Consider the following 23,525-nt stretch of genomic DNA (forward strand, 5'->3'; position numbering starts at 1 on the left):
GCTTCAGTGCTTTCTTAATGAAGCACTTTGCTAGATTTGTGCTGCTTTTTCAGGAGGAAATATTCAAACCACTGTACTTCCCTTCATAATTGTTTTATATAAGAGGAATAAAATATCCACTAAATTTGAAGTGAAGCATGAAATATATTTCTTTTTAATGTTATTGTAATTGGTTACAGCAACAGTAAAACCCACAGTGCACTTCACTGTGGGGTACATCACTGTGGGGTACTGCTGCTTTTCTTGTTGCTTGTTTTGCAGAAGACATCTGCAAAACAAGCAAGATGACTGTACATGGAGGAAGACTTTTATTACAGTTTATAAACACCTATCACATATGTAAGGTCATGTTTTTAGAGATGGATTTATGGAGATGACACAGACATTAAGGTTTTGTATTGTTGTTTAAATGTCACTTGATTTAAGCACGTTTTAAAGAGAACACACGGCGGCCTTACACATGTGGAGCTGTGTTCAGGGCTTCATTTTGTTTGGAATAAAACAATTATTTAGGTGCTTAAGGTTGTTCTGTACAGGTCATAACATTAAAAAATGAATAACAGATTTAATTTAATGTTATTTTGACAATATGCATTAAATATGTGTTATTTTTATAATAAATTAAAATTAAAGTATATTTGAATAAAATTAAAAATCTCCACATCACTATAAATGATGAATTCAGTGATAATTATTGCTATTGGGGCGATCGTGGCTCAAGAGTTGGGAGTTCGCCTTGTAATCGGAAGGTTACCGGTTCGAGCCCCGGCTCGGACAGTCTCGGTCGTTGTGTCCTTGGGCAAGACACTTCACCCGTTGCCTACTGGTGGTGGTCAGAGGGCCCGGTGGCGCCGGTGTCTGGCAGCCTCGCCTCTGTCAGTGCGCCCCAGGGTGGCTGTGGCTACAACGTAGCTTGCCATCACCAGTGTGTGGATGTGTGCGTGAATGGGTGAATGACTGGATGTGTAAAGCGCTTTGGGGTCCTTAGGGACCAGAGAAGCGCTATATAAATACAGGCCATTTACCATTTATAATATCAACATTTGTAATATAATTTAATATATTGCTACAATATTGCAATACTTTTTCTGAAATGTTGGAAATAAATGAATACATTTTTTATTAATGAGTTAATTTTAATAAATAAGTTTTACTCTAAAAACAAAAGTAGGAGAGACTGTTTCAATATTGTGCAGTGATTCGATGTTATTAAATCAATATTAATGTAAGAAATTCTACAGCATGATAAGAGTATTTATTCATTTAGTAATTCAGTAAGATTGTTAGAATAAAATGTAAATTTTCTTTATAAATAATTCATAATTAGTGTTTTTAAAGTTTCTTTTTACTATTTTAAAATAATGTTAAAAATTAAATATTAGTATCTGATGTACCAGTATATATACACAAATACTAGCTGTCTACCTTTATATTGGCCTTGGGATTTAAAACAGCTGATAAGTGAAAAAGTAAAGAAGGAATTAAAGAAGAACTTTTAAATCACGTTATGAATGTTTTTTGCTGCATAGTCTGGTTTGTCCACCAGGGGGTGCGCTAGAACTTCTCTGTTTGCAACAGGTGCTTGGAACGTTACAAATACAATAATCAGCTGATCCGAGCAGAATTTGTGTAAATAGTTATCCATGACTTCTAACAAGAAAAGAAGACTCTTTATAAGCTGCACTGTTATCTCATTAATAACACCAAACAACAAAATATGAGTGGAATCTGTTTATGTTTCATGTGTCTAAAAGTCGAAGTCTTCGGCAGATATATTGGAGGCTTAAATCACCAAATATCGGTATCAGTCGGGCTCTCGTACAAATATGCATATTCACAAAATTCAATAATTTTATATTATTATAACGCAATAATAAATAAATGTATCAACGTTAGTAGGCCAGGAACAAATAAAATCATCATATAAATCATTGGATTATGACAGATTAAAAAAGAAAAAAGTACATTTTGTTCTTAATCAGTGATCAAAGTAGTCACAGTGTGCTGACCGTCAGTGTATTAGTTAAACGCGCTTGCACAGAGGAGAGGGGAAATTTCCGAGCTGAGCCTGAACGCAGCATTTTTTCTGCGTCTGGGAACAAAAACATCGGAGCGGCTCGGTCACATGTAGCGCGCCCAGCCGCAGCACGAGCGCGGAGCCGCGAGGAACGAGGAAGTCAGTCGAGCCGTTGGCGTCCAGGAACAAGCAGCAGCGGTGCGTCCGGCTCCCGTCCCCGGCTTCCTCCGCCACCTCACCCGCCACCTATGGTTCTCCTCCGGCACATTTCCATCGCCCTGACCGCCGCCGTGGCTGCCCTCGGCTCCGCGCTCTTCATCGCGCTGAACTACTTCTACAAGAGGCGGATATGGTCCCCGCAGGCGGAGTACTGCACCATCAAAGAGGTGGGAGGGCAGGTTACTCAGGTTACTCACCCTCTGAGTTTGGTCATTTTAGACGTTTAATCGATTTAATTTAAATTTAGCTGAACTGTTTAACTTGGAGAGGAGCGCGTTCAGGGACCTCTGACTGAGGCGAGGAGACGCTGCAGAGTCATTAGAGCTGCTGGAGATGTGCTGATGCTTGGTGGAGATGTGCCGGTGGCATTATGAGAAAACAGAAAGATGAAGAAGAAGAAAAGAAGGAGGTGGTGCTGATAATGAAGCAGTTGCTGATAATTAATGATGAAGGTGGTGGTGATGAAGGTGGTGGTGATGAAGGTGGGGGAATGTAGTGAGCATGATTTGAAGACTTTGATGTAATGCAATTCATTTTATATTAACAGGACAGCATTATGTAACGTGACAGCTCCAGAGGTGCATTGATCGCCCCCTGGTGGGTGGTTGAACGGTAGGTCAAAAGCCCCGCCCCTTCCACATTAGTAGCCATGGACACGAGTGATATTTAAGACATGGGGTCACCCACCCTTGACCGAAGGAAGCTGTTCTACTTCCTGTTAATCCCACTGTACAGAAATGGGGTGCAGTTAAGACAGAGCTTCAGCAGGGGCGACTCGTGAGCTACTCCTCATTAATTATACCGTCACGGAGCTACAGCGATATTTTATCTATGGTGCTTTAATGTATTAGTAAACGAGAGAAATCATCCAGAGATGGAAACTGTTTACATCTTAAACTGGGGCCTCAGGTGGCCATTTGAGGAACTGCAGGTTCGGAAACTTTTGTGCTAGCTTAATTTTTTTAGATTCATGTTTTTTGTTTTTAGGGGGGTTTTTTGGCCAAAGATTTAAAAGTACGCTTAAGTAAATTCTTCTCAGACACGTTTGTTTTCTGATCAGCTTTTTTAACATCCTCATGACCGACGGCTTCTCCAGCTAAACTCAGAGTGATTTCCGTCACCTGTGAAAGAAGCAAAGATTACAGTGATTAGATTTGCTGATTGTGTTCTCAGTTTACAGAGTTCTGATTTACTCAAATCAGAGAAAAAGGACACCACAGTTTCTTAAAGACAAAAACCCCTGAAGTCCTCACAGCTTTTCTTGGGTAAATGACTGACCTAATAACTAAAAAGCTTGCAGACTGTTTCAGTTTTAATTGCTGCTGCTGAAAAGAGGAAAAAGTAGGAAATCATGTTCAAGGTGATGCTGAAGCACCGAGCTTCCTTGTGGGAATATGATTGTTTGTCTCAGCTTCCTGTAGAGAGACAGAAAAACAGAAATGAGGCGGGCAGCGAGCGGAGGGTCTTAATGAATGAGTCTTCACAGCTGCAGCCTGAATCTCTTAATAAAATCTATTTGCATGTTTCTAATCTTGTTTCCTCGATTCAATCAGCAGCAGTCTGTAATGGGCTTAGCCTGCTTTATCTGGCTCAGCCCGTCTTCGGGGGATAATGCCGGCGTCTGCCGGCAGCTCGCCGCAGAGGAGATGTAAATGTTTCAGTCTGGGGATTCGTTCTAATCACATCTCGGGAAAGCGGGGGGGTTGACTAACGGCGTGTTTTTGACCCCGAGGAGTCGCAGCAGGTGGGAGGGCAGCACACGCTCATTTACAGAGCCACAAACAACCACAGGAGTGCTTCGTTTTGTTGTTTCTTTCTCTATTTTGTTGGGTAGACAATGGGTTCATAGGCCTTTATATTAATCCCAGTTTTTCATATTGTCTGTGACTCCTCGGCCTCAACTCTACAGGCACAACAACAGGCACCTTCGTTGTTGTTAAATGTTGCTGTTGGTCCTCTGAGATTTGCTCTGTGTTGACATTATTCATCGTTTGTGCAGTTCTGCCACATTCGCGAGGTGTTCAGGTACAGGCGACTGCGATGGTTCCCAGACTCCACAGAAATGTCCAGCAGTGAAAATGTGACAAACTTATAAGAATATAATCTGTTGTGCACGTACATGACACGTGTTGTCCTTTTGTTATTATAGTTAGCACAACTTTAACTAAACACAACCAGGGTTGTATTGCCTAAACCTAACCGAGTAGTTTCACAACATAAGCCTAACAGAATAATTTTCTTTCCCTAAATGTAACATAATAGCAGTTTTAATTGTCTAAACCTCAGGGAGTAGGTTCACTACTTAAACATAATTAAGTAGTTTCATTATTTAAACCTAACCGGCTAGTTTCGTAACTGAAACCTAACCAGGTTTTAATTGTCTGAACCTGACTACTTTCACTACCTAAACCTAACAGAATACTTTTATTTACCTTAACATAATAGTAGTTTAAATTCTTTAAACTTTAGTAAGTAGCTTTAATTAGTTACTGAAACCTAACGTAATAGTTTTGTCTAAACCTAACCAACTAGTTTCATTACTGAAACCTAACCAGGTTTTAATTGTCTGCACCTGACCAGTTTCACTACCTAAACCTAACAGAATTATTTTCTACTACATAATAGTAGTTTTAATTGTCTGAACTTAAACGAGTAGCTTTAATTAGTTACTGAAACCTATCCAGGGTTTTATTGCCCAAACCTAACAGTGTTTTCATTTGTAGTTTGTAGTTTCCAAACCTTACTGAGTAGTTTTATTCTCAAAGTAAAGCTCATAAGAACACGTAATTTAAGTGTGTAATGCGAGATTAAGGGTAAAAATAATAATACTTGTTGGCCTTAAACGTGAATAATGGGTCCAACAGCCTCCAAATGTGGACTTTATCACCCTTTAAACCAGGAAAATCTCTGTTTTGGGTACACGGTCACAAGTATCTCGATGTGACGCGATTCATGTAAATGTGAGTTAATTCGTTTAGTATTTCACACAGTGACAGGTGTGTCTGCTCGCACACTTTCTGCTTTGTGTCAGGGTGCAGTGGTATGGGAGTTTCATCTTGTCTTAAAATATCGCACCATCATAAGTCAGGGGTGTCAAATTCAGGTTCAGCGAGAGCCACGCTGGGAAATGAGATCCTCACCGAGGCCCAGATACACGTCTACAGGCACGATTTCACTGCACATGTATGTCTCAGCTGCGTTTTCGCCTACAGTTTGGTGAGGATGAAGCCCGCAGCCAGTTCACATCGAGTATATTAGCCTGTGTGACATTTACTCCAGGAATATAATGTGTTCTCACTGCAGTTCCAGAGGAAGGCTGCAGACAGTCAGCTCCCAGCATTCTGTTTCACAGACCTTTATACGACAGCTGCTGCTCGTTTGTGGCCTTTAATAAAACCAGAAATGTCCTGAGGTAAATGCAAAGTTTTTCATCTTGACTTTTGTCCTTGAACGTACTTCCACAGGTCTCACAGAGCCCTTTTCAGGAAGTGTGCCTGTACTATAAGATAAATACATGTAAAGCTCGGCCTTACAGCTCCATCATTGAGACTGGGCTGATTACACATGTTGTGGCGTAGCTGCGTTCTTCTCTTTGGTTCACAGACTTTCTGAAACCTCTGTTCACCGCCGGTGACCCCACATCGTCATCGCTGTGTAGCTTCAAACATCACAGTGAAGACTGTGTGGTTTGAAAACGGGAATTATCTCACTGTAATCGGATATAAGCTCAGTGACGATGCAGGATGCTCTGCCTTCCGTCTCAGCTGAAATCGCCTCTCTCCCGTTTTGTTGCTTTTTGGCTTGAAGATGCTGTAAGTCGGGTCACAGGCTTTCACTGTGTTTTCTCAGAAAGTACATGTGATATGATGTCCATTTCTTTCCATGATATCAGGCCTACCTCCTGTCAGCTGACCATATGTTGACGAAGAGTCTCAGTCTACGAGGTTGTTATTGGTTGGTCACAAACTCAAAAGTCAGGTTTGATTTAATTCACTTTTTCTAAAGCAGCCAGCTTCACAGACTTGGTTCTTTATGGTCAAAGAGGTTAAAACTAAAACCAGCTCTCACTGACTTTATTAACACGTCAGTCAGGAAGTACTCAGCGAATCACAACCTGGCTCACTAACCAAAACCTCTGGTTATCTTTGGACTCTCGACTTCTGGGCGTTGATAACACTGCTCTTAATCAGATAGTGTCCAGAGAGAGCCTTCCTGTCACTTCCTGTTATTCCAGGCAAAGCTCAGACTTCAGTTTGACTTCCATTTCCTGGAAAGGAGGAAGCATTTTTAACCCTCAGTCGATACTTGATGGTACTCGATTGTGTCTTTTTGCCACAAGTTGAAGCTTGTTATTCATAGTCTGGCTGCAGTGAAATCACTGAAGTGGAAGTTGATGCGAGAGAGAGAGGAAGAGCAATCACATGTAATCACAGGAGAAGTTGTGGAACATGAGCGGCCGACGGCATGTGGCGGTGTTAGAGGATGATAGTTCCTTTTGCCTCCTCTCTGAGTAAACCGCAGCTGTACGCTTGCTATTCAGAGCTGCAGGCGAGCTGGCTTTACCGCTCCCTCGGTGGGAAGCTGCTGCGTTGCTGAGCGTCTGCTTCGGTGGAGTGTCCTTAAGAGAGACGTTAAACCTCGGGCAGATCCAGCAGCGCTGATCTGCAGCCGAGCCGGGACTCTTTAACCTCCCCGCGGGGCAGCAAAGCAAAAGAAATCGATTCAGTATCACCAGTTTTTATGAGAAATGTCTGAAGCAACAAGAAAAAGTTTAAAGAGAAAGTAACAGCGGGAGCAGGAGACGATTGAATTGCTGGTTTCACTTAAAGTCGTATTAGATCATTTGAATATGTGTGCAATCCAGGTACGAGCCAATGAGACGATGGAGATGCACGCACGGCTCGTCCTGTTAGGAGCAGCAGCTGCTCTGCAGCCTCAGCAGCTACGGCGAGGCTTCTGCGCTGTCAGGGTTTGAGGTTGATCTCCCAGTGGGCCGACTCAGCCAGAAAAACACGGAGGCGAGCTTCAGAGCTGTCAAAGCGGCCTTGTTTATCTGCTGCTACATTTATCCGGCAGCACCAGGCGGCGATTACAGCCAGAAAGACGTCAGAAGAAACGCAATCCATCTTCAAAATATCCCAGACTCTTCATCTGGCCTGTTTCTGCAGTGCTTGCTGGGTAATTATGAGGTGGTTTCATCTGTTAGGGAATCAAATTAACTGATTCTGAAGGAGTAATTTTAGCACTTGATGATCCATCAACAAAGTGGTATTTTTAATAGGAAGCTGATGCATCTGCACTCTAAAAGGGCTGATATGAATTGGTAATTAACCTCTACAGAGCTGCGGCTGCACATCAGCACACAGCATGAATAAAGACCAACCTTGTGTGACTTTTAAAAAGGAGATGACTGACGTGTGAGGGATCTCAGAGGGGCCATGACGTCCCCGAGCCTCTCAGGCGCTTTCAGAGCGCGCTGACGTTTGAAGCCTTCTCTGAGACTCGCGTTTCTTTATTCCTGCACACGCAGAAGGCTCGCTGAGACAAATCTGCCCTGAAATAAAAGTAATAAAGGGATGCCTGCTCTTTCATTAAAGTATAATATCACGAGTGGTGCCCCTCGAGGTTTGCAGAAGCTGATTCATATTCCTGCACATTATGAGGAGTCTTCAGTACCAAATTCCGAAAAGTCTAATGCATTCAGTTTGATTCGAAGAGGCGACCCGGTGTGAAAAAATACAAACACGAACATCAAGTTAAAATACCTGCTTCTAGCTGAAAGGCAGAAAAGTCAGGTATTCGGTTTGATCCACCCAGAGCTGCGCGATCGTCATTTCATTACTAGGTAATCTGCTTTTGCAGTTTGGCTTTGTCCTTTATTAGGTCCCTGCAGCCAAGGTGAGGTTCTCAAAATGTCCAGAACGGTGAATTAAACATGCTCACCAGCTATCTTTGGACTCTTGACTTTCAGTATCTCAGTATCTGTTAATCAATTCTGAACTCAAAGACTCACTTCGAGCAGAGAGCCTTTTCTGCTGTACTGAAACTGGCAGCAATTCAGTAAATGGAGCTAAATAATCCAACTGTTTCTAGGCAAAAAGCCGGCGTTGTTAGTTTAAACTTAAATTATAGTGCGTGTGAAATAAGATGCAAATAAGATGTAAACAGATATTAAAGTTAAAGCACGACAGAAACATCCTTCCTTCTTGAAAAGCAGCTCATTGTGGTGTTTGAAGGTAGAGCCGGACCAGTTTATCCATTCAGCTGTTTGTATGTATCTGCATTTATAACGGCCGGTACATGAAAATATAACAAGTAAGGCCTTGATTACACTCTGTCATAGGCTCGGAGAGCTGGAGTACTTATTTTTGTTAAACTTCTTTAAGTCTGATTGAAGTCTGTTGCCTGGGACACATGCAAAGCCTGTAGTGAATACAGGCGGACACATGGACATCCTCACAGCACTCACTCACTGTCTGAGGACAAAATTATTCTCACTGGGACCTGAGCAGACTTGAAAGCTTATTCCTGGCTTATAGGAGAGACCAGAGAAACACCCTTCAACCATGTTATGAGTGTTGAGTTTGTTTAGTTTGTCCACTAAAACAACTGATGTTCACTCCTGGAGGTGATAATTTGTTGTAATGTTCTCCTTGATGTCCTTGAAACCAAAAGCTTCTCTAAGATCATCAAACCACCCTCACTCTGTGTTGAATAAGTGATGTGTTTAATCTTTGCCTCAACACAACATTTCCAAGCGTTTGCAAACATTAACAACTCTGCGGTCTGCCTGTAGGAGGAAGAGGAGCGTGGGAAGCGCCAGGTCCTGGTACTCGGTCTGGACGGGGCTGGGAAGAGCAGCATGCTACAGGGGTTGACCCCTGGGGATTCAGCGGCTAAGAGAGGCCGGTGCCGGCCCACCCGCGGCTTCAACTTTATGAGTCTCAACGCCCCCGCCTGTCAGCTCGACTTCCTGGAGAGTAAGGCTTCTTTTATCCGTCCTAATCAAATACTGCTCTGTGTGGAGTCTAGCAGGCATTGATGTTTTATCAAACAGCATGAAATGGAGAAATGGAAAGAGCTTTGGCCCAACTGTTCAGTTCAGTCGGCCATTTGTTTCATTAAAACTGCCTCGAATCAAACAGCTCTGCAGACACACTGTGGAAAACCAGATTCATAAAATGTTAGAATGAAGTTGTGAGAGCTGAGACTCGGTGAATGAAAGTTTTGAATGACTTTTTTAAACATTTGCCAGTTATGGAGATAGTGAGTGTGTGCTAATGTTAGCACATCTCTACCACTTGAAATGTTTAGCTCGTTAGCTTGTTGACGTTTGTTAAGGTAGACCCTTTACTAACCTTTACCACTGTTAGCGTCAGTTAGCACAAGATGATGCTAACAGTAATTAAACATACAGATTAGCATCTTAGATTACAGTCACACAGGCCTAGAGACCAACCATATGGCAGCCACCAGTTGACTGAAAATATATTCACTGTCCAGTTGCTGTTTGTTTGCTGTCCATTCCTGTGAAATCGACCCATAAAGCTCCATCACACAGGCCCAGAGACAGGTCACCGATGCCCTGGCAAAGAGGGTGCTGCACCAAAAACCTCATTGTCATTGCTTTGGTTGCTAGCATGTTGGATAATGTTGGATTCCCTACTCATAGTTGTCTTGATGAAGTACAACCAACCAAAGGCTTTTAGCTTGTTAACATTAGAATATTTCCAAACTTGCAACAAGATGTTCTCAAAAAATAACAAGCAGTGTAAAAGAAATTTAAAACAGAAAAATATGTTCATACAGTTTTATGTTTGGTCCAGAAAATATGAAAACGTGAAGCTGGTAATGTCCATAATTGATTTGCTTTAAGTGCTGGTAAGTAACTCCATTGGCTTTATGTTTGAGTTGAACTTAAAGGGAGATTTGATCTACAACTTCACTTGTTTTTCTTCCCTGAAAGCTCACATCATCCATCACTGCCAACACAAAGGCAATCACAAGGCAGTCTCTGGCAATGGCTCTTGTTATATTATTATTTGTTCAGTGACTGAAACATTCAGTATCAAAGTATCACGAAAGTTAACTGTGACAAAGAAGCCTGGAAAATGTATTTCTGTTTAATTTCACACTATGGTGGTGAAGTTAGATCGCATTACTTTTACTGGCAAGATCAATAAATCCATCACATTAGTGCTCCACAGCACTAAAAATAACATGAATGACTTCGCTTTCCACTGAGCCAACATACGTGGTCAGCCGTGTTTGGCCGATGTATTTACAGGGATGTGTCACACTCTGCGATCGGTGGGCGCCACTAATCTTTTTCTCATCCGCGAAAGTAAGAGCTCCCGCCGCCACCCACACAGTCACAATACTTCAGCAGCTCTGTGCATTAAATGTCTAAAGTGTCTTTGTCTCGGTGACGTTGACTCAGAGGCGTGCTGAGAGGTGAGAAGCAGTACGATGCACGGATCTCTTTATGGAGTCCTCTGGGGAATTATAAATAACAGAACTAACACCAGATCAGATGGAGAAGTAGTTTTAGGCTTTGAGCTGATGATGAGATTTGGTTTTGTGCGAAAGGGAAGTGAAACTGTCAGTGGTGAGGCCCTAAATCCTCAGCTCTTTCCTTCAGCATGGCATGTCCCACTTTACAAGCTTTGAGAAACAAATTGTGTTGCCATGTGGTGAAATTTAATTACTCAAAAAATAGTGTTCGAACAGAGGTAACAAAGGCAAAGAAGCAAAGGAACGAAGAAACAGAGGAGAAGACGATGCAGGCGGAAAATATGAGAGAGCAGACGAAGAAATGAAGTAAAAGCACAGGAAATGAGATTACCCAAAACAAACAGGGATGATGAAGAAGACAGAGGAAGGCAAAGGCATGGAAACTCTGGGAAGACTGAAGTGAGAAAAAATCAAAACAAAAACCAAAATTCAGTTAAAGCACAAGAAATAAAATTCAACAACATCACAAAAACCCGGGACCGTGATACAGATACAGCTGTCTGCGATACATGTGTAACAGATGTAACTCTGACTCTACAGAAATCCTTCAACCAGTCTGATGTCAAAAAAAGAGATAAAGCTGCACGACCTTTAATCGTACCAGAAAATATCCTAGTTTTTTTCCTTATTCTCATATAAAAACATGTTTTAAAAGCTCGGCGTTCACTGATCTAAAACGTTTTTCGTGCACGTGAAATGAACTAAACTGAAACTAAGACCTGAAGCTTAAACTAGTCAAAATCCTTTTTGAAAGTTTTTTACTTTTCATCGTTATTGCACACATCTTCCATTTTAATCATCTTTTCATGACACACATTTAACTCAAGAAGAAAGAACTCTGCTAAAAGACAAAAGCAAGATTTCCGTGTTTACTTTCACGTGCTGTTGCTGTCCTCACTGAACAAATTAATGTGTTTTTGTTCATTACAAGCTTAGAAAATCTTCTGAAATTAGAAAGTGAATAAAAACTGAGAAGCAAGCTGTTGATTGCACATTAGAGTCTATGAATAAAAACATGGAAAAAAAATAATGTCTAAGTGCTTCCTGAATTCAAACGTGTTCGGTATTCTTGGAAAACTTAAAGCTCCCAGATCGTCACTTTTAAATTACAAAACAGTGTCGACACACAGGCGTCAGGAGGACTCATCAAAATGACACTTTTCTTATGTCGTGATTCACTCACACCTTTAGACCAAACTCCCTAACGAAGGCATGTGTGCTGAAACACATCTGGCTTTCTTCAGTTTTCAGGATTATGATGTGATGAGAATCACCGTGCTCGTGATAATGATGGTGATCGTATTTACATCGCAAGAAGATTGTCTACAAGATTCTTTTAATTGGAGGAGGAAATATAACGTTAAGAAGTCCAACATTCAGGAATTATTTATTTGCACAATTGTGTAGTCAGTGTAAAGGTTAAAATATTGATAACAATCACAGAGTAACACTGATATGAAACTATTAGGATACACTGCCTATGACATCAGTCAGTGACACGACATCCCAACATCTGAGGGAAAAAAGAAAACACAAAATGGTAAAAATTACCAAAATGATCAAAAATCATTAATGGTTATTTGAACAGTTGTGTTGTCAGTGGGTTTGTCTTTAATCATTAGTATAGTGTTATCTGCACTATCCACCATTTTCCTCGTTCTTCCCTCTAACTTTGAACTCTGATTTCCGTTACCCTCGGTCATTTGATAAGCGCTGCTATCAGCACTCATAAAGTAGTCGTCATACCGATGGGGACTTTCAGCACCTGTATGTTTTGATGAAAATATTGATAATGGGTTTTTGTTGTTTTAGAACGAGTTTAACGCGTGTCACTGCACTGTCAGTATGTTTTTTTTATAGCTTTGAGCAGCTGTTTGTGGGTCAACGTTTGTCAGACAATTTCATTAGAAATGCTAAAAAACACAACTTACCAACTAAATGTGTCAAAGAGGTCCAGTTAACTTGAATTAGTCCATGACTGGTGGCCGTTAGGGCTGTGTTATTAATTTTATTCCATTTCCAATTACAACTTTAGCTTACATTAATTTAAAAAATAGATAATTAGGATAATCCTCTTTTGCAATAATAATAATCCTCTGCACACATCCCTGTTCTTTACTTTTGCCTCTAAATGAATTCCCAAACTAGCAATGGCATGCTCAGTTCATTTCATACATATTTGTTTATTTACTAGGGTTAAATAATAGCTAAATTTTTGGAAATCCATTCAATAAACCCACTATTTTTCTAATATCTGTGAGTCATTATGTAAATTTTTGACATGGACGAGGAGCCGCAGTGACAGTCAACAAGGTGAATGTTTGATGGTATTTATGTTCAGACAGTAAATCAGTGCTCTGCTAATTTAAATCAATAAGCCTAGGCCCACTAATTAGTGGTTATTTTTAAATGTTAACGTACCACAGTATACTTACTGTCCCGTGGACGTGGTGTACACCTGTAAGAATGAAGACAGCAGTGGAACAAAGGGTCAAAATCTGGATTCAAGTCAAAGTTTCAAGTTGAACTTTGGTTGCGTTAGCAGGCATGAAACAGGCCCACATGCATCTGTGAGATCACTTTAAAGACCTTTTGGAGAATAACAGTTTAAGAGGTTCTGTACTTAAACACAAAGTTTTGAGCTGAGCTGTCATGTGACAAAGTAACAACACGACAAATCTGGGTGGAACAGTCGAACTGGCTGTAAAATCAGGTGTAAATTCCTCCTCAGTGCTGCTGCACAGAGGCCTGGAGCGGCAGTGAGGCCTTTAGGTCGGTACAGACACACGCCCACATCGTTCACACCCGTGTGAGTCAGTGTTGACTGTGTGCACACACGTGGGAGGGTGTTTAATAAGATGGCCTGTAGAGCAGCAGGACGAGCATCCCGTTGAGATCGCCGTGACAATAAAACACAAGCTGCTCACGCCGCCGAGTGCCGGGTCCGGCTTCCGTACTGCATCGGGTAAACAGGTATTTATTGCTACATCACATCAGCTTATAGTACAGCACTCCCCAGTTTCCTAGCAACATTTCCCATTAGATCCAGCACTAATGAATTCTTGCTACCCTCTTGGATTCAGAGGCAGTTAGGACCTAAAGTCTTACTCGCTGCTGTAAGCAGTGATTCGTTTGGCCGTCGAGCACCGCTGGTTCCTGCAGCCGGAGGTCACTTCTGCTGCAGACTTTCCAAACCACTGAAGCTGGAAACTGATTTTCTAGCAAATGTGACCTGTGACTGTGTTTGGTACAAGCAGTGTTGGTACTGCAATGCTGTAGATAGCTTTTTTTTTTCTTACTTTATAATTTACCTTATGAAGGCGTTTTTATATTACAGTCGGTCTCACTGCTCCAGGTTTAAATCACAAAGCAACAAATACAAGAATCTTGTACACCAGTAGATTTAAAAATGAGAATTTTTGCTATTTAAAAATTACTCTTATTACTCAGTTCCCCTGAAAAAATGGAAAGAAAAACAAATCAATACTGAGGTGTTTGCTCTGTGAACCCAGAAAGCAAGAAAAAACGAATAAAAGGAAAACTTCATGCTCAGGTTGATGGATTACGCAACATAACTGAGTATTCTGGTTGATTTATAGATCATATGGAAATGAATGGAAATGAATGACTGCCTGGGGAGTGCAGAAAAACAGCATTTTCTTACAAATGTAAAACAGATCTACAACTCTTAAGTTTTGTCATTGATTTATTGATGATATGTAAATTAATGGAAGTGAATGGCTGCCTGGAACGCTTTAAAAATACATCCAAAGTCTAAAAGTGCACAGGATGCATTTAAGCATAGGAACATGTGAAATACATACGGACACACATTTAATAAATTTCTTAACAGATTTTTTAGATCAGTAGTCATAAAAACAAGAAAACACTGAATTCAGGATTTTATATTGAAATTAGAGCCGGCAAATTATTCAAGCATAACATTCAACCACTAAAACAAATTTTTCTGTTCAGGAATGCAAGTAAAAAACTGTAATTTACATCTTGACCACAAAATAATAATGTCCATTATTTTTTTCTGCAGTTTTGTAAAACAAATTTGAAAATTCAATAATTATATTTCAGGATAAAAAATATTCAGATTAGAGAGCTTTGACATGCTGGTGGATTAACCGTTACAGTACTTTAAAATGATCTTAGTAATGACCAACAAGCTGTGGGATTAAATTACATGGTTGGACTCCAATGAGGTCTAAAAGTTTTAGAGCACAGCTAAATGTTTTCCAAGCGCTGGACATTTGGAGCTACATTTCTAGGCAAACTTTGATTTCTGTTCATTTCTATAGTTTATTATCAATTTACGTTTATTGATTACATAACTTAATTGAACTGTCATCAATTGATTTAAAGATTGTACAGAAGTTAATGGAAATCAGTGGTGGCCTAGTGTGAGTACTTTCACACCTGCACTCTTTAGGCCGTCCAAGTCAAACTCTGGTCAGTTTAGCCCAGTTTGGAGGACTCGATCTGGTTTGTTTATGGCGAGAATGTGATCCGACCTCAAACCGACCAAACTACCAGTTTTAAGATAGATGTTAGAGCTGAAAGCCTTTGTGGTTGACTTGGAGTTCACTCTGTGTGGAAGGAAATCAAAGTGTGAGGAAAAGCTAAAGTTTATAGACTCATCAACTGAATCAGGTCAATGTAACTGAACTACAGGTGTGAAAATGGCCCAAAACTCCAAGTCACGCCATTAAGAATGTTACACTTTGATGTTGTTCTATCATTCTAACCAACCACTGACTTCCATTAATCTGGACTGTGTAAAAATGTGAATGGATTAAACAGCCTAATCAAAATGAATCCTCACATTCCTCGATGTTTAAATCCTGATGACTGAGCTGCCGCTGTTTCATGTAGCCAAACTAATCCAAGAATCTTTCACACAGTCATAAATGAGATGTGTCCTCAATTATTCATAGTGTCTCTGGAAAAGAACACAAGGGAAGGAAAACAAATAAGAAAAAGTTTCAAGAAGGGAACAAAAAATAAAGGAAAACCAAACCACATCAATACTAATGTATTTCCCCCAAAACTAAGAATAATCTGAGCCTCTGAGCAGCAGGAAAACAAGAAAAACGGAATAAATTCCATGAAAAAAAACTAATTCAGACCCATTAAATGAAGAGAAATCGCAGCTGCACTGTCATGTTTTACTCTGAGCCTCTTTAACATATCATGTCTGGAGGCAACAAGATGGAAAAAAATGAATCAGACCAATTTGCCCAGGAGGGAACTGTGGATATAAATAATGCCTGAGTGCCGTCTCAGCCTGTTTCATCCCTCGGTGAAAATCAGATTGCATTCGGTCCAGTGCAGATGTGAAATTAATCTGTGGCCAATTTGTTTAAAGTGGGGATGCCAACAGCTTATCTAATTCTGCGTATCGATCTGTCCTTTTATTTAACCGAAAACCTTCCTCCAGCGAAATGGCCTTGAGCGTGGCCGTCAGTCGGGGATGTGTGGGTATACTGTGTTTCTTTGCCTGACAATTTTTTGTTGTTGTTGTTGTTGTTGTTGTTGTTGGGGTTTTTTGTATGAATCAATGGACAAACGGCCTCCTTTTCTATGAACGCAGTGCTACGTGTACTGGTACACACTTAAAAATAAAACCGGTTATTTTGGGCAAACAGATCCCCCTTAGGGAGCGACAGTAAAACAATGTCTTGTCCTTGTTTTTTAATTATGAGAACTCCTGCTGAGGAGAATTGTGTATCGCTTCAGGAGCTGAATCCTCCACAGATACCGAGGCCTGCAGGCCGGGTGTTGCTCAACAAGAACCAGTTTTTATTATGTGTTGTCCAGTAATGTCTAAAGACTAGCCAAGCTTGAAGAACACATAGAGTCCAAGTCCTGCCAACCGTCTGTCAGATGACTCGATCACTTCAGGTGGAAAATGACATCGCCAACACGGTTAAAAATGTCTGCGGTGTGTTTTCTATGCTGCAGTTGGTGGTGGCGAGGATCTGCGGCGCTACTGGTCAGATTACCTGAGACGGACTCACGTTCTGGTGTACGTGGTGGACTCGTCTGACAGAAGCCGCCTCCCTTTGGCTAAAGCTGAACTGCACCGCCTCCTGAGGGTGGAGCCCCAGCTGCCTGTGGTCGTCCTGGGAAACAAGCAGGTAAACTGTAAAACAGGCGTCTTTTTGTTTTAGCATTTTTGAATCCAGTTTACACAGAGAAAGCTCAAAATTATGAAGTCACAGCTAAAACCTGTGGGTGTTTTTAGATTTCTGGAGAAACTTTCGTTATCATTTTAAGCAACCAATGATTTCCATTAATGTTGAGTTAGTGTTGTCAACATTAGTGTTGAGTAAAAGATAGTAACTTATATAAGTTTTAGGGGACATGAAAATTATGGAAACTAATTTTCTGCAGTTTCAGACATTAAACCTCAAGTTTCAAACTATATTATGTCCTTAAAAACTAAAGCAAACACCTGTATTTAATTCAGTTTTAATTACACAGCGCCAAATCACAACAACATTTACCTCGAAGTGCTTTATATTGTAAGGCAGACCCTACAATAATACATACAGAGAAGAATCAGACAATCATATGACCCCCTATGAGCAAGCACTTTGGCGACAGTGGGAAGGAAAAACTCTCTTTCAACAGGAAGAAACCTCCAGCAGAACCAGGCTCACGGAGGGGGGGGGGGCCATCTGCCGCAACCGGTTGGGGTGAGAGAAGGAAGACAGGATGCTGTGGACATGCTGTGGACGAGAGTCCGAGATTATCTAAATTATTTATGGATTATATGGAAGTATATAGAGATCAATGTAAAAAGTCTACATGCACACGTACACGAGTATTTTAGAAAATGCAGCTTTTTCTATGCCTTTGGGCCTTTCGTCCACACGTAAACAGCGTTTTGGGTCACTGAAAACTGATATTTTTAAAAACTCCTGCCAGGGTGGAGATTTTTGAAAACTCTGTTTTTGCGTCTACGTGTGGACGAGGAAAAACGGAGACTTAGTCACGCAACGTCAAAGGTGTGCGCCTTTTTTGACATCAAGCTGTGCGCCACGTTATTGTTTATGTCAGATGAATTTCTACAATGACAGATAGAGACAAAATACTGTTGCTGTTAATCTTATCTACAGTTTTTACACATTTCGCATACAATTAATTTGATCTTTTTAAAATTTATGTATGCTGTGTGCATTTTGTCCATTCCTAAGTTGTGAGTCTACACCAGTCACATTTCAGAGCGCTGTGACTTGTGATTATGAATCACTCAGACTTTACATGTGGACAGAGATATGTTTTCAAAACTGCACATGTGGATGGGATTTTTTTTTTTTTTAATGAAAACAGAAAATCTCAGTTCTCAAAAATACCCGTGTACGTGTGGGCGTAATTAAGCATGAATGATTTTTTTCCTTCAAAATAAATAGTTAGCTGAAAGCAGCCATGCAGAGGTTGAAATTTGCATGCAGTTAAGTTCATAACCAGAAGAGGAAGATCCATCAGAGTCCTGAAATACATTTCCTCCTCAGTTCATATTTCCTTTCAGTGTGTGGAATTATGCATGACCCCGCAGGGAAAAAAGGAATATTAGTCACATTTAATGTTGGATCACTGCGGCTCGATCCTCGCAATGCTGTCAGGTTTTTTTGGAGTACTAAGAAGAAAAACTTACCTGAAACCTCACAGAGCAGCCGCAGTCCAGTTAGATCAGGTCACGTCATGTTTAAAAGATCAAGAGGCTCTACAGGTGTAAAATGAGCAGACTTTTACTGACTCTGCTTTCATCTGTGAAATTAATAAGGAAATTTGGATCATCAAACAGAATGGAGAATAGACCTATTAATTAACCTGTTGATAGGAACGTAGTACAGGAATTCAGATTTTTCCATCAGGTTGTACTGCTAAGCTTTGAAGTTTTACATCAGAAAGTACAACAAATCCAACAGTTCCCAGCAGTTTGGGTGATTTGCAGATCAAACGATGTGTAAGCTCCAGTTAAAAAGTTTAGTTGAATGATAAAAGGCTGTTAGATGTTTGGATGACACATAACCGTGTCATTTTCAGGAGGAACGTGTTTCACGTGAGAATATAGCGAAGTATATTTAAAAGTCTGTACTGTTCAAATAAATGTCAGAATCGTTCCCTGTTTTTTGAGTTAAACCACTCATGCATGGATGATTACCCGTGTTCGATGTTATGGCTTCATTAGTTTTCATATTCACAAATAATGTAATATCTTATGTTACTTATCAGACACTTGGAGTGTCCATATTTATAACCTGAAGATAGAGTCCTAAACATAATAACCAAATCTGTCAAAAAGTTGTTAAAGCTAAAAATGATATTGTTATTTATCATGCAGACTAGTCTGAGAAGTCAAAAATTATTCAATCAAAAAATTTTCTGTACAGGAATATAAGTTAATAAATGTAATTTATGGTCTTAATCAAAAAATAAGTTTTTTCAGGTTTTTGGTAAATGCATATTTTTAGCATTAAAAATATTTCGATTAAAGAGCTTGTGCATACTGGTGAATTTACCATTACAGAAACATAAAAAGTTATTTTGGTAATTACCAATATCGTTAATTTAGGGCCACTGTAGTGGTGAGCTAATGCGTCTGTTGAGGTGTTTGCTAACTTGCCTAAACCTTTGGCTGTACCGTGACATGGGCTACATAAAGGAGCTCTTTCTGACAGTGATACTGGTGTTCGCCCACCAACCCTTTGTTCTCTGGCTCGGCTCTCGCTTAGTTTAAACAGCACAGAGATCGTTTCCCACAGAACTCATGTGCTGGGAAAGACGTGGTGCCAAGAAACGAGGCGGACATCTATAGACTCGCACCGGGGTTGAATGGTTTGTGTAGGAAGGTGGTTTTAAATTCACTCGTTGCATACGTGAGTTTTGATCACAACAGAGACAACCAGCATTTAAACAGTGTGACATGTAGTAATTTGTAATGACACGCTGTGAAGATTTATGGAAGTTAATGGGAAGGTGTTTTATTCAAATCAGCAAATTTTTTTGTGGAGGCGAACTCGACAGTATATTTTTTGATTAGGAATCTGTCTTTGATTGAAACCTGGGTGGCCTTCTAATGTAACTGCACAGACTTTTGGGTAAATTGGGTATAATTTAAGCTTCACTGTATTTTGCTGGAGTGCTCCATTTACAAACGTCCTTCATACCAGAGATGATGCTTACACAGTTAGGAGATGTTACACAGTTCTTAATTAAAGGTGAGAAACTGGGTTCATTTGCCACAATTAAAGGTATAATGTAATAAAACCTCAACCTTTTTTCCCTCCTCTTCACAGGATAAGCCGAATGCTGTGAGTGTGTCGGAGCTCCATGAAGCCTTGTCTCTGGGCTCCGTGACCGAGGACAGAAAGCTGTTTCTCTTGGCCGCCCAGCTGGACTCTGATGGAGCCGTGAGGAAGTCCTGCAAGTGCCTGGATGCAGTCCAGGACCTGCTGCTCCAGCTAGTCTGATCAAGTATCCCTCCCACAGAGCAGAAGAGGAGGCATGGAAGCAAAGGGGTGGCTTGAGGACACCCTCCTCCTCCTCCTCTCTGGTTTTCTTGTTTAAGCTCAGAGGCAGAGGAGGAGGAAGGCGGGAGAGTGAAAAGATGCCAAAATGGAGTGCTGTTTTTTTCAGTACCTCTTCTTCTTTTCTTCTGGTCCTTTTTTTATTAGTTGGCTTTAGAAACAGTTCTCAAGCATCTTACACTTTCCCACCAACTCATCTGTTCTTGCTCAGTGAAGAAGAGGAAGTGCAGACTGAGGAGGATGAAGACAGAAGGTGGCCCTGAAGTGACTCAGATCTTACAGAGATCACCTTCTGCTGCTGACTCAGACTCTTATTTAATGTTGGCCTGTTAGAGGTTTATTTAAGCATGTAGTTTGCGTGTATATAAAATGTGTGCTGTTGGGTGTCAGGTTTGTAGAAACAAATTTTTGTCGGGTTTTCTTGTTTTATGAAATGTTTTTGTGTAAAGTCAGATCAGGGCGTTGGCAGAGCAGAACGGTTGGCGTTTGGGGATTAGTTGACTTTGCTTCAGAGGATGACTTCTGCACTGCAGCTTCTCTGAGATCTAGTGGAATATTGTGTGGAAATTCAAAGGGAAGTCCGAGACTTTAAAAAACAAGTAAAAAATGCAACATTTTTTTCTTCTTGCCAGTATTGTCATTATTGGGGGATAAAGTTTCGACATTTCAAAGGTCGTAAAGTGAAAATAATTCCTTGCTTATCTAACGAGTTCGTAGTTTCCTAGGAAACACTTCAAACAAAACGATGTACAGACACTGGGGGTTAGCTGCTTTTCATTGTTAGCTCATCAGGCTAACAAAAATAAACAGCTATTCTGACACCTTCTCTAAATTGTGGCCGAAAGCATATGTATTCAAATACTTTAGGCTTGGAAGCTTGCTTTAATTATTTTAATACAGATACTTAATTTAAAATAAGTGAAATACAAGGAGTAGTTATACATTTGATTACAGGCACAACATTAGCTAATCTAGTTCTACTACTGGCAGCTGCAATATCAAAAAACTGTGTGGATATTAATCGATGATAAATCCATGCACTACCAAAATAATGTCACGCTAACACCATAATAAATTATAGATGTTTACATTTTCGGTACAAACTTAATGATCTGTCAAGTTGGGAGAAGGAGAAACATTCGAAAGTCACGAATCCGTTTATTGCAGTTCTTCCAGCTCGGTCTTAAAAGAAAGTGGAAAAAAGTCGCAAAAAAAAGTTCCTGTTAATGGGTTAGAACTGTCAACTTTTTTTGAAACAGCACGACTTTGTAAGAATATTTAGTGTCTGGAGCACGTAGCAGCTTTATAAGACGTGGCACCGTGATGTTTTAAACCTAACCCAGTGTTTTAAATTTAACCAGTTTTAAACATTTGAAATGTGACCTCTGAAACAATTAATTCAACATTCAGAACAAGGTAATGGTGGCTCTATGAAAGTGGAAAATATGAACTCTATGTACACGGATATGAATTTGTGTTCCCAATACATCATGTAATATAGTGGCTGTGAGTATTTCAGAAACTCTTGTGAAACTGCAACTGGTTGTTTTTAAAAATGTGTTTATAGTCATAAAAGTTTTAATGGAGAAACGACACAATGGACTGCTGTGACATGGTCATGAAATACTTTGTCGTGCATTTGCCTGACAATTTTTTTTCTAAATTACTCAGATAACTTCAGAAATTCAAAAGAAATCTTACTGAAAAATGTCTCTGTTTCTGAAGAGAGAAGTGTCTCAGAAAGGGACCTTGCTGCTTCAGAGAAATTGGGCTTTTAGGTCAATAGATACTCTTTGTGATTTAAGATGTCCCATAAATTCAGAAAACAGGGCAATTGATTTTGTCAACTGAACCCATCCTGCTTCTGTAAACCCTCAAACAATTTCTTGAAAAAATGCCAAGTTGTGTCTACCCTCAGATTCTCTAGTTATGGGCAGTAATAGTCAGCAGTGGATCTAAACTCAATTCTTTATTTTGCCTGTGCAGTCTGGACGTCATCCCGTTTATAAGCTCATACTTCCAGTCCCATTTCAGTAACTGCATAGAAATCAGTTATCCCGTAAACTACACGTCTTTGAATGTATAACTGCAGTATTTGACTTTTAAGCTCTGTGTAGAGATAAAATGGAATTAGCTAGATCTTTAAATGCTGTATGTGTGCAGCAATGTTCGCTTACGACGCAGTTTTACTTTTTAATGAATGTGAAGTTTTATTCCTTGTGATGTACTTCAGAAATGTTTTCACTTTAAAGTTGAGTGGATTTGCTGTTTGAACACTGTTTTATAACCAGTCACTGCCTTTCCTGTTTTATGTGTTCTGTTAGATATACATTCATGCATGTCTACATGGTTTTTTATCACCAAACCTAAAGGGGACCTATTCAGTTCATTTCCAGCTCAGTGGGTTTATTCTTGAATTCTACCAGAGTTACTTTGCATGATTTACGGTTTAAAATAATGCTAATTAATCTAATTACTGGCTGTTAGTGCAACTTGAGAGATGTTAGTTCCTTTCCCTGTCACTCTTCAATCCAACTTTATTCTGAAAATTTGGTTCCCTGGAGAGCCAGGTGGGCGGAGCTTCTGTGCGTAGAGAAGACTGCTTGAAGCATGGTGACTCTTAGAGCAGTCTGAAGCCTGAACTTTTGACTCACGTGTTTAATATGCAGATCCACCTTTGTAAATGCTGTGACAAAATGTGGAGAAAGATAAACAAGACATAATCGAGTCATCTTAAACGTCATATTGAATGGAAAATTGGCTTAAGTTTGTTTTGCTTGGGGATTTTTTCCATGTGATAAGAGTGACATAAAGTCTTATGTTTCTCAAGTATTCACTTTCCTGACTGCTCTGCTGTAATAAAGACATACAGGTTTACATACTTGCGTCCTTATTGAATCTTTGACTTTGAAGGTTAGTAAAATTGTGTAGATTTATTAGGAAACAAATGTAGGTTGGAATATTGAAATCGTAGTCCCTGTGGTCACTTTGACTCTTTCTGACTATAAACAAAAATAAAAGTTATTGGTATGTGTCAACTTAGTGTCACAACTGTTAACAAAGTCTGGGAGACTGTTTTAATTTGAACCATTCAGACTAATAAATAAACTGTACAGGTCAAAAGAACAACTGCTATATGTAGAAGGATGAAAAAGGAGCCATGACAAGAGTTGTTTATGATGTTAAAAGAACAAACATTTGTTATTAGGAAAAGTGCTCAGCTTTAAAAC

At 40.0% G+C, this 23,525-nt stretch overlaps 1 protein-coding gene across 3 annotated transcripts; it reads left to right on the forward strand.

Annotated features, from left to right (window-relative positions):
• The first annotated feature begins 1,759 nt into the window (after positions 1–1,759).
• arl10 (ADP-ribosylation factor-like 10) lies at positions 1,760–23,172 on the forward strand. Of its 3 annotated transcripts, none has more exons than XM_031750352.2 (4): positions 1,760–2,403; positions 9,033–9,216; positions 16,721–16,896; positions 20,065–23,172. In XM_031750352.2, exons 1-4 carry the CDS (start codon positions 2,266–2,268, stop codon positions 20,236–20,238), a joined length of 672 nt encoding a protein of 223 aa, XP_031606212.2. In that variant the 5' UTR covers positions 1,760–2,265; the 3' UTR covers positions 20,239–23,172. The 3 variants fall into 3 exon arrangements, with proteins under 3 accessions (XP_031606212.2, XP_039474627.1, XP_039474626.1); XM_039618693.1 differs by lacking the exon at positions 1,760–2,403 and adding an exon at positions 2,550–2,718; XM_039618692.1 differs by lacking the exon at positions 1,760–2,403 and adding an exon at positions 3,078–3,167.
• The last annotated feature ends 353 nt before the right edge of the window (positions 23,173–23,525 follow it).

Source organism: Oreochromis aureus, linkage group 10, assembly GCF_013358895.1.
Source record: "Oreochromis aureus strain Israel breed Guangdong linkage group 10, ZZ_aureus, whole genome shotgun sequence".
NCBI lineage: Eukaryota > Metazoa > Chordata > Actinopteri > Cichliformes > Cichlidae > Oreochromis > Oreochromis aureus.